Below are 11900 nucleotides of genomic sequence, written 5' to 3'. Positions count from 1 at the left end.
TCTAGTGAAAAGGGATTCCTCATGCTCCAATCGCAGGGCCGGAGGTGCTGTGGGATCTGATCCTGGGCAACTGGAAGTGGGAGTAGATGGGCAGCAGAGAGAGATTGAGGCTGAGCCTCCAGTTCCTGGCTGGGCTCTGGTACTGCCATGGGGACACTTCCCACAGCAGGACAGGCTACAAGAAAATAGGGGACTCCAGGTCTGCAGATACCTAGGTTCTCCAGGAGACCGTATCAAGGTCCCACCAGAGATGAATTGCCAGGTGTCTGAGGCTTGGCCTGGGCCACTGATGCCAAATTGGACGTGAAAGATCTGTGCATGGGCAGACCCCTTCTATCCTTAGGTGACATAGGCATTGTTACTGACCTTTCAGTGTCTGGTTTCACAACACTGGGAGCTCCTGGTACCATTGACACCCTCTTTTCCTTGCAAGCTCCAGGTGCACCCATTTTAAGACGTGGAGTCTTGGCGGCGCTAAAGGAAGGTGCAAAGCGGGTTTCTTTTAGATGGAGATTTGTCATTCTTCTTGTGTGGGTGTTTGTTCTGGTCGTCCTTGTGTTTCCAATTTACGGAGTCCCTGTGTTTGGTGGAAGACTCCAAACCGCCAGTATTGGATGCCGGTGGGGTGCTGTCCAATGGCTCTGGATGGGTGGAAGGGAAGCAGGACTCAGGATCTGAACAGGGCTCATGGAGAGCTCTGTGAAGTACCTCTGGAGCCTGAATTCGTGAGATTGCCTGGTATGTGCAGGGAAAGCACAGCAGATGTCACACTTCAAGGCAACATAGGCAGGTCTCATGTGGGCTGCTCACCAGGAAGACCAGGGGCAGACCAAGCAAGGCTTAAAACTTTGGACTTTTGGCAAAACAACTGCCTGAAACGGGGGGGGATTCGCTCCACCCCCAAACACTCCCACCAACTAACTAACTAGCACTAAAAGCTAAACTGACAAAGTACTTTTTACAATATTTACAGATTTGATGCAGCAGAATACTGAAGAGTGGAAATGGACACAGGAGGTTCCATCCCAGGCTGCAAATGACAGAAAGCAAACCGAAGAGGTGGTCAGTCCATGCCACCTTTATGTTGTTGGTTGGGAGCACAAGAAGGTGCAGGGATGGACCAATGAACAGTGCTATTGAGAATTTTCGGTCCCAGACACAAAGAACACCTGCACATACACAATGAATACCTAAAGAGACCAGCCCTCAAAGAAAGGAAAATTCCCTTGTAATTCTGCTTCTCTGAAGATATCTTGCAGGCAGCTCACTCTGGGTCCAAGTTCCTTTGTATGAGATTGGCAAAACATCCCTTGTTTTAAAACTTTTTGACCTTCAGGTGAACTGGTCATGAGATAAGAGTGCAAGTCCAGATTCAATTCCTCTTGACTATAGTAAGCAAAAGAGCTTGCACATGTGCTACTGAATTTAGTGGGAAGAAAACCTTCCACCAGAGTACTGAAGACAGAAATATCTGAGTAATACTGGCACTGTTAATAATATAAAAGACTACTAAAGAACTCTCCAGCCCCATTCCAAAACATTACATATGGTTGAAGATAACCACTTTAGTAGACTCAGGTGCGGATATTTTGAGAGCCTAAGTGAATAAGGCACCCAAATCCTACTCAACACATCCTTTAGCCTGTTTCAAAATCTCAACTTCACTGTTAATAAAGAATCAAAAGTATCTAAAGGTATGTCTTCACTATCAGCGGGCAGCGATCGATCCAGCGGGGATCGATTTATCACATCTAGTCTAGACATGATAAATCGATCCCCAAGCACTCTCCCATCAAGTCCTGTACTCCAGCTTGGCAAGAGGCACAGGAAGAGTCGATGGGGGAGCGGCAGCAGTCGACTCACCGTAGTGAAGACACCACAGTAAGCAGATCTAAGTACGTCGACTTCAGCTACGTTATTCACGTAGCCGAAGTTGCGTAAGTTAGAACCATCCCCCTCCCAGTGTAGACCAGGGCTTAGTATTTATATCCAAAATTTCTGACATTATAAAGTACTCTGTCCTGCAGAAGCTCTCACCAGTAATATCACAAAGTGAGGATACATCTACCTATACCATTCTCATTCCCCTGTTGACTTTTCAATAATCTCTAATGGTGATTACTAGATGTAACATACTTTTAATCAGCACACTGTGCATTTTAATTCAATGTAGAAGTGCTGTGCTCTGAGCCTCCTATCAAGAAATGCAAATTAGTGTTATTAAAACACAGCTGGTTTCAGAATTTTGTTAACTTTTTTTTTAAATGCCCTTGAAACAGGAGAAAAAGGAAGTGATGGTTACACTGGGTCATTGCAATTGTCTATTATATGGATGTTTCTCTTGACTCACAGTATCACTAAAAAAGACGGTTACTCACCTTTGTAACTGTTGTTCTTCGAGATGTGTTGCTCATATCCATTTCAGTAGGTGTGTGTGTGCCGCGTGCACGTTCGTCGGAGACTTTTACCCTAGCAACACTTGGTGGGCCGGCAGGGCGCCCCCTGGAGTGGTGCCGCTATGGCGCCGGATATATACCCGTGCGCCTTTTATTTCGTTATGGCCGCCGGTATATATACCCCCCCTGCCGGCCTGCCGCTCCCAGTTCCTTCCTTGCCGCTACTTCCGACAGTGCGGAAGAGGGTGGGTCTGTGGAATGGATATGACAACCAACATCTCTCGAAGAACACAGTTACCAAGGTGATAACCGTCTTTTTCCATTCTTCAAGTGGCTTGCTCATACCATTCCATATGAATCCCAAGCCTTACTAGCAGTGTGGGTCAGAAGCAAGACGGTGCGGAATGTAAGAGTCGCTGACCCAAAAGCGGCATCGTCTCTCTCAATGCTCAACCGCAGCGCGTAGTAGGATTGTAAAACGTATGCATGTGACGACGAGTAGCTGCCCGGCATATCTCCTGGATGGGAACGTGGGCGAGGAAACCCGCAGTGGATGAAGGCTTGAGCGAGAGTCAGAAGTTTGGGGCGCAAAATTGTGAGGCGGCATTGGGAACGTGAGCCAAGTCATAGCACTGTCCGGACATTCCAGGAACGTTCACCATTGATGAGAGCTCTGAAAAGAAAGAATAGCATACTTTCATATGGCTTCCGCCACTGTAGCATATAAATAGCTGGGGCGTCAGGTTCTAAGGATTTAGTCCTCTGTGAATATTTGTTTGAAAAGGCGAGGGCCGGCGACCATGCCACGTGTGTTAGCTGCTGGTCCCTGTCGCAATGCTGCTAGTCTGGGAAAAAGGACCGTTGTAGAAAAAAAAAAATCCTTGTTAATATGACAGGCAGAGACACCTTGGGAGGAAAGCTGGGTGTGGTATAAGCTGACCTTATCTTTGTTGAAAAATAGTGTTATGGGCGGTTCACACAAAAGCGCGGAGCTCAGAAGCCCCGAGTAGTGGGATGTCTGGATAGCGACCAGGGAAGGCCTTCTTCCAGACAAGTAGTTTTAGCAGAACGGCAAGAGCTATGGCTCGAAGGAGGGCCGTGAGCTAGACACACCAAGGTTGAGATCCAGAAAGGGGAAGGAGGCTTACCGGGTGATTTTTGAGTCTCTCCAATCCCTTAAGGATCTTGAAACTATCGGGAAGGATAAGGATGGAAACGCCCGACTGCTTCCGGGAATAAGAAAGTTTGAGGATTTGCAAGAAATGCACCTTATGAGAGAGTGCTAGCCTTGCTCTTGAGGGTCAATTAAATGTCCAAGACCACAGGAACCGAGAACGCTTTCAGGAACAAGGGACCTGTGTGCACCCAATAGAGTAATAACCGTTTCACTGGGCGAGATGATTCGCCGCGTGGAAGGTTTTCCTGCTCCCAAATAAGGACCTGTTGACCTGGCTGGACAGCGGCGCTCAGATTTGTTGTGTTAAAAACCAGACAGTAGCCACAGTTTAGGTGCAGGGACTGAAGGTCGGGTGGTGAAGCCGCAAAGGTCCTGCGGTTATAAGATACGGGCAGGGGTGGCAGTGGTAGTCGGAGAGCGCGCTAGGAAGACAGTCGAGCCCGCAAGGTGACAGTGCTTGCCTCGGCCATGCCGGAGCGATTAGGATCAGCCTGTCCCTGTCTGCGGAGCTGCAGGACTTGTGGACTAAAGTAAAGGGGAAAGCATAGAGTCTGTAGCCCCTTTCCAGGAATGAGGGAACGGTCCTGAAGAGAGGCCGGGAGCCGCCGCCGTAGGGGAGCAGAAAGCACTCTGGCAACTTCCTGTTTCTCTGGGAAGGCAAAAGAGGTCTACTCTGGGGGGGAAAGCCCCAACTTCCGAAGACAACCAAAGAGGATGTCCGGACGGATGACCACATCGTGGCCAGGAAAGGACCGGCTCAGGCGGTCCGCGAGGTGTTCCGGACCCCCAGGAGAAGAGGAAGCATCGTCTACGATCGGCTATACAAAAAGTCCACGCCGACCGCATTCGTTCTTGGGCAAATGGATGAAGATTCCATTGTCCCTCTTGCTTGTTTTATTGATGTCAAAACTAGATAGATAAGGTAAGGGTTTTTTTAAGTTTCTTTTTTCCACTGGGAAGGTAACAACCACCTTACCAGGGGAACCATCAGAGATGATTTGTTTAAAAAAGGTAGGGGCCGGTCTCCTGTGGGCATCGGCCTACGACAGGCCGCACACGGTTTGAAGCCCGGTGATCCGGGCATGTGCCCGGTACCGGGGTAGGGGAAGGGGCTAACCCCCGATCCCTTCTAACTATCTACAAAAAACTACTAATAGAACGATAACTAACTACTAACTACTGTTAAAAGTTCAACTATATACAGAGTTCAAGAGAAAACGAGTGAATCGCTAGGGAGGTGGAGAAACAGTTAGACTGCGCTCCACAGTTCCATCGACCGACATGGGTGGTAAGAAGGAACTGAGGAGCGGCGGGCCGGCAGGGGTATATATCCGGCGCCATAGCAGCACCACTCCAGGGGGCGCCCTGCCGGCCCACCGAGTGTTGCTAGGGTAAAAGTCTCTGACGAACATGCACGCGGCGCGCACACACCTACTGGAATGGATATGAGCAAGCACTCGAAGAAGAATTACTGTTCTTCTAAGATTTCTTCACTTTAGCTTTGTTTCTCTGAGTTGCTAGCCTATTTATGGTGATTGGCACTGCCACCTACTGGTTTAATACAATTAAACTACTTTAAAAATATCTGTTGTATGCTGTGAATCTAGTGGCACACCAATAGTCAGTAAATTCAATTTTTATTAACCAGGTTTGTAAAGAGGAAGGGGAAAGACACCATATCTTATTCCCAATTGTGTGTTTTATTCTGAAGCTAGCAGCCTCATATTTTGGGGGTAAAGACCTTGTGTATTAGGGGACAGGAAAAAAGAATGGAGGAACAGTGAATCAGAGGTTCAAAAAGGTTTTTTCCCTCCACCTATGAAAATATACGTACATCTGACTTATGTTGTGTCAGAGATGTACCATGCAAGTGATTATATCGAGCATGAGATGTTTAATTATATACTAGAGCTAAATCTGTACCCAAATATACCTTGAAGTCACCAGTACATAAACTATCAGTGTTCATTAACTTTTTAATTACACAAAAAAAATTAGTAAACTTGCTGTAAGATTTATTATTCAAACACTAGTAACATAAAAATAAAACATATAAAATTCAACATGCAACTCAATATATTTTATCTCAAAGACAAAGAAAATCTTATTCATCTTTCACTGTCGTATACTTTAGTGAAAGAGCTAAACAACTAAGACTGTATCTATTTTCTCCCGTTATGTTTATTGGGTGCTTTTTGAAAAGTCATCTCAGAAACATTATTAAAAGAAAAAGAGCCTTTTGCTCTAAACAAATCTGTTCTATGAACAGTATTTTCAATATATGTGGACCTTGAGTCTTAACCTCTGGGAGAAAAGGTCATAATACATTTTTATCTTATTAATACATCCACTAGGACATTCCAAACTGCATACTACCTTTCTCTTTAGGATCAGAGAGATGTGCTCCACAACATTTAAGGATCATACAGAAAACAACAGTAAAATTAAACTAAAAACTGGCTTTAACATTTCTTTTAAGGATTTCTAGAAATATTTAAGTATTTAACACAACCAGCTTATGTAACTGGTAAAGAAAAGTGTTCATTCCTCTTTCATTCTGCCTTTCAGACTGGTCAATGATCAGTTTTGAATCCACCTAATGAAAAAAAGCAAAATTACAATGTTAGAAAGATGTAAGTTCATACGTTCTTACTCTGTAAACAGAAGATTTTTTTCCCCACTATCTTGTTTTCAAATAACTTTTTGATTGTTCCAAATCATACAAATTCTGCCCATGTTCTTTATGGCTTGCTTAAAAATTAGATAAATATTACCATAAAAATCCAAATTCACATCATGGCATGCCTGTGTCAGAATTCTCCATTTCAGATCCACAGGCTTTAATTATCAAGTGGATAACCAAAAACGTAAGCATTCTGTAATCACAAAGTAAGATGTCCTGGTCTCTCAGACTTCAAATACACCTTGACATGTTGTTTTATAGCTTACACACCAATTTGCTTTTACAAAAAATTAAAAATGATGTAGATAAACAAAAGGTTATACTACCATGCTCATCGCCCCTTATAATTATGTCCTGCTATTCTTTGTACTGTGGTAAAAAACAAAATCCATGAGTTGCTGTTCTTTGAATTATCAGGTTAAAATGAACACTCATATACACGTGCATATTGTGAGAGGAATCAGCATAGAGCACTGCTCCAGCACTGCTCATCTCCCATACACAACATGAAATAAGGATCAGCAATAGGTTTTTTCAGTTCCTTAGGCAGTTTAGAAGGGAAAAGAGAAGGTGTGTCTGTTGAAGGTAACATAGCACTCTGGGATTTAAGAGCATCTAAAAAAATATTAAGTGGCATTTTCCCTGAGAGAGAGATGGCATAATAGCATATTTTGACTCTGAGGATAGCTGCTAAAAAGTAGCAAGCACTACTTCAGCTTATGCAAGGTATAAAAGGTAGGAATATGCCTACTCTGTACTAAAGTTGCAGAGGACAGATATTTTCTGTCCATTTGCATTCCTATAATATAACATCAGTACAGGACAACCTTACAGCAAAATTAAAAGAATACAAACGCCCCACAGTGAACTGTGAAGAGGATGAGCATATTTGCCCTCTGTGCTTATCCCATCTTCTCAGACTTTCCTTCCCTTTAAGGGTGAGCAGATGAGAGACGTGAAACATCGGGATGCAGGGAGGGGGGTAGAGCAACAAAAGCACCCAAGAGCCGGCGGTGGAGGAAAAAACAAAAAACCAAGAACCGCTGGAGCATAGGAAAAATTGGTGGGGGCTGAGCACCCACCGGCAGCTCCACATCCCGCCCCCCGCCCTAGCTCGCCTTCACTTTGCCTCCACCTCCCCTGCGCTGGCTACCGCATCCTGCTTCTCCCCTCCTCCCTCCAGTGCTTGTGCCGCCATACAGCTACTTAGCACAAGCCTGAGTGGGGGAGGGGGAGGAGGCAGAATGCGGCGTGCTTGGGGAAGAGGCAGGGCCAGGGCGCAGATTTGGGGAAGGATCCAATACGGCAGCGAGGGGGCAGGGCTGGGGGTAGGGTGGGGATTTGGGGAGGGATCCAATAGGGGCAGTGCTGGGTGGCGTTGGGGGCGCGAGCCCCCTCCACCTGTGTGCCGGAGGACAAAATATTGGGACAATTTGCGTCCCGACCGATGTTCGGTCGAGACATGGGACAAATAAGTAAATATCGGGACAGTCCCGATAAAATCGGGATGTCTGGTCACCCTATTACCTTTCAAGAAGAGACCTAAACCCCACACTTACCCATCTCAGAAAAGCACCCAGTTCCCTCTACCCCCAAAGACACATGATATGCACTGGCCTGCCTTGTTCCTGCTGGTTCACTGACCACTAAGCTGGCCATGAACCAAATGTGGTGGAAATCTGGTTGCATGGGGAAACCCACTGATGAAGTTAGGAAAGATTTCTAACAGACTAGCAGGGCAGACTAGGACTTACTCCAAACAAAAACCCTACTTCTGTGCTGCAAGAAACCCTTTGAAAACTCCAGACTACTACCTCTCTATCTGACCATAAAACCAGCAGGTTTCCTGAAAGTATAAAAAGGAAATCCTGTTTATACAACAATGGCCAGCAATAAAATCCAACATATACTGCAGTGAGCTAACAATTCCAAAACAAATAACATAAATACACCAGTCACCAACTTTCCTTTCCTTTAGTTAATTTTATGCTTTTTGATGGGCAGTACCAAAAGGTTAATTTCTAAGAGGGAATAAAAAAATTCAGATAGTAATAAAATTTTTATCCTACTGAGCAGCAACCAATAAATTACAACTCCCTGCCAGAAACCCATTGTTCACTGCAAATTTCTGAAGTGTTTTGTTTGGAAATAATGAATATTGGAGGCACAAAATTAAACAGGAAGTATTAGAAGAGCCAAACTGAGTGTATGGATCTGTCCATGAACCTGAAATCCACACCTACAATATCTGTACTGTTATCCAAACCAACTCTGCTCATGAGGTTAACAGATAATGGCAAAGGAATACACAGACAAAAACCATCTTACTTGTGACCATCAGATCTGAACCTACTAGAAGTCTCCAGATATGAAGGAATATGATAATAACCCATTCCCATTCGCTCAGTTTTTTTAGAAAATTATAACCTTACCTGATTCCAATCGTATGGTTTCCCATACCACTTGGGAGTAATTACTTGTCGAGGTTTTGATTTGCAGATTAAACTGAAATATTATAAAAATATCTTTAAGAAACCCAGTGGTATATAGTTAACTCTAAACATCTAAAGAAATAGTTGGAAATTTATTACATTATGGTGCTGGATGAACTGTTAACATTTTCATGTTAGTATCAGATAAATGAGCAAATTAGACTCTCTCTCTAATGTGAGAAGTCACAGATAAAGTCATGCCCCAGTGAAACTGTTTGTTTTAAAACTGTATTCCAAGAGAAAAATATTTGGTGTAAGTTGTTTATTTGACAAAATGCTATAATTTACAACTGTCATTTATTCCACACATTTATGTATGCTTATTCATTTGGCTCTAGTTTAGCTATTTTAGATCATTTTGTTTTCTGTAACAACTCAATTATTATAGATCGTCTGTATGCCCCAGTTATTTCCTCAAGCTGTGTGAAGTACAACAGTGATACATTTTAATGAATTCTGTCTAGATGTGTTTTTCAAATACACATTAAGTAGTGGTGACATGATGTAAATACAGTTAATTTAAAAACAAAAACTGTAAAGAGGAAACCATGGAAGACTTGGCTTGAATAGTTTTATGTATGTAATGTAATGCAAGGCATTTTTTTCAGTGCGTTAAACAAAAAATGATCAGAAAACAACAACTGAAATACAGAAGGAGAAAGATTTTATAGAAAGGGAAAAATAAGAAACAATGCAACACTGGGCTAGCAGATGGTCTCTTCCTTCAAAATCAGAGTATGCTCAGCTTCTGATAGTTGGCGGGGGGAGGGGGGGGGAAGAGGGGTAACTAAGATGTAAATTTACTTCTGAAATTTTGTTTCTGGATACTGTGATTAGGGCCCTACCAAATTCACAGTCCATTTTGGTCAATTTCACGGACATAGGGTTGTAAAAATTAATAATTTCATGATTTCAGCTATTTCAATCTGAATGTTCACAGTGTTGTAATTGTAGGGATCCTGACCGGCCACCCAGCTCTGAAGGCAGCAGTGCAGAAGTAAGTGTGACAAGGTATGGTATTGCCACCCCTACTTCTGCGCTGGTGCTGGCAGGGCACAATCTTCAGAGCTGGGTGCCGGCCAACAGTCGCCGCTCTCCAGCTGCCAAACTCTGAAGGCAGTGCAGAAGTAAGGGTGGCAATACTGCAACCCCCCCTAAAATAACCTTAAGACCCACACCCCCTGCAACTCCCTTTTGGGCAGGACCCCCAATTTGAGAAACGCTGATCTCCTCCTATTAAATCTGTATAGTACAGGGTAAAAGCACACAGAAGATCAGATTTCATGGGGGGAGACCAGATTTCACGGTCCGTGATGTGTTTTTCATGGCCGTCAATTTGATAGGGCCCTAACTATGATCCATAAATCTTAAGACCAGGATAACTAAGCAAAGGACGGCCGTAGGTGGGAAACAGCAGCAGCGCAGCCTCTCCTGCCCCATGGCAGGCTATGCTCCTTGCCGGCTCCTGCTGCTGCGGAGGCTGCTGCCACCCTGGCTCGGGCTGCCTGGCTCCCTACGAGCAGCGCCCGGTTCCTGCTGCTCTCGGCTGGCAGGTGCGGGGCCCCAGCTGACCTCAACCCCTTGTGTCTCCTCCACGGCAGCACCTGCATCCTCCCAGGCAGCCGCGGCCAGGGAGCTTGAGAGGAGGAGTGGCCTCCGGGCAAGCAGGGGAGACTCCGAGGTGAAGAGGCTGCTGGCATGGCCCAAGCGCTGGAGACTGACAGGTACCTACCTCTGCCCCATCCCAGCACCACCTGCCCCACCAGCCTCAGTGCCCTGCCCCATACTGTCAGCCACCCCAGGCTCACAGTGACACCAGCACCCCTTGGCAAAGGGCCTCCAATCTTCACAAACAGCTGTCACCGCAGGCCTGACAAACTCACTGCACCCCACGTGTGTCTTACAGGGCACTTACCCACAAAAAGAGAAATGTGAAGGGATCTACACAAGGCTGGTAACTTGTCAAGAGTGAGAATCTTTGTGAAATGTGTGCATGGGTAATATTGAAGGAATAATGTATTTACCTTAAAAGTCTGCTTTATAGACTTGGAGTAGAAATTAGTCACCAGAGGATAATAGCCCTCTGGGGCAAGAGGGATTTGTCACCCTGCCTAACCTGGCTGGTGATGCAATGCAAAGCTCAACTGTTTAGCTTTGCACAATAGTAAAACTCTGAATGGGACACTATCAGAGGCAATGGCAAACAACTGAAATGCCTTAAAGGTAAAAAAGAAAGATTACGAAGCCCTTACCCGTTCTGACAGGCTGTTTATAAGGCTAAGTTTACTAGTTTTCAGAGGTTGTGGGGGGATGGGGGATAACAAGGTGGAAGTTTTGCCTAGGACGCAAAATATCCTTGCACTGGCCCAGTGGGCAAGTATTGATGCTCTAAAGAATTCTTGCTACAACATGGCCCCTAGAGTAAAACCTGACCTCTGTTACTTACTAATCTACCTCACTCAAGATGTGTGGAGTGGATATAAAGTTGGGGTGGACGTGTTAGTGCTCACATACATCAAAGGAGTTGAGATAGTAACCACTGGCAAATCATATATTTGAACTGAGCAGGTACACCAAAGAAGGGAGTCATAAAAACTGCCCATATCAATTCTCTCTACGTTCTATGTTACAGTAACCACTATTTCCCTATTGCATTTAGCACAGGGGGAATCCACTAAAAGCTTTTGCTCCATGTAGACATGAAGCTGCATCATGAAATTGCCCCCACCTCAATGCACAGTTGCTTCGGGAAGGCATTTCCTTCTGGCAAACAGACTAGCATCTTTCCTAGGTACGAAGGTACCATTGGAGAGCCTGCGTAACAGCTAGTGCATGACTGCAAAAGAGGGTCGCTGGATGGCTGTTGCCAACAATCGCATTTATATCTGTTTCATCACACACTGTGTATAGGGATTAAAAGGTTTATTAAAGGTTTAGATCTAGCACAGAGATGCCTACCCTACATTCACAAAGACAGACAGACTTGTTCAAAGCTTCAAGGACACTTAGCAGCTACATACTTTAGAGAATTGCCCTAGTGACTCTTCATACCGGGGGTGGCTCCGTAGAAAGCTTTAGGAGACAGAAACTGCAAGCTGCGCTGATGCTAGATACCTTAAGTACTCTGCACTATATTGGTATCAGTTCCTTTG

The 11900-nt window shown here is 44.8% G+C and overlaps 1 protein-coding gene across 1 annotated transcript in view; it reads right to left on the bottom strand.

Moving 5' to 3' along the window:
• Positions 1-5601: 5601 nt before the first annotated feature.
• Positions 5602-11900, bottom strand: part of TDRD9 (tudor domain containing 9) — a 143838-nt gene continuing 137539 nt past the window's right edge. Inside the window, exons 35-36 of the mRNA XM_032771627.2 lie at positions 8689-8761; positions 5602-6169 (exon numbers count right to left, since the gene is read on the bottom strand). Of these exons, the coding sequence (XP_032627518.2) occupies positions 6068-6169; positions 8689-8761 (175 nt within the window). The 3' untranslated portion in view covers positions 5602-6067. The remainder of the gene's footprint in view (positions 6170-8688; positions 8762-11900) is intronic.

Source organism: Chelonoidis abingdonii, chromosome 4, assembly GCF_003597395.2.
Source record: "Chelonoidis abingdonii isolate Lonesome George chromosome 4, CheloAbing_2.0, whole genome shotgun sequence".
Taxonomy (NCBI): Eukaryota; Metazoa; Chordata; order Testudines; family Testudinidae; genus Chelonoidis; species Chelonoidis abingdonii.
Note: the sequence above shows the minus strand (reverse complement) of the source record. Positions and strands in the feature narration are given on the sequence as shown.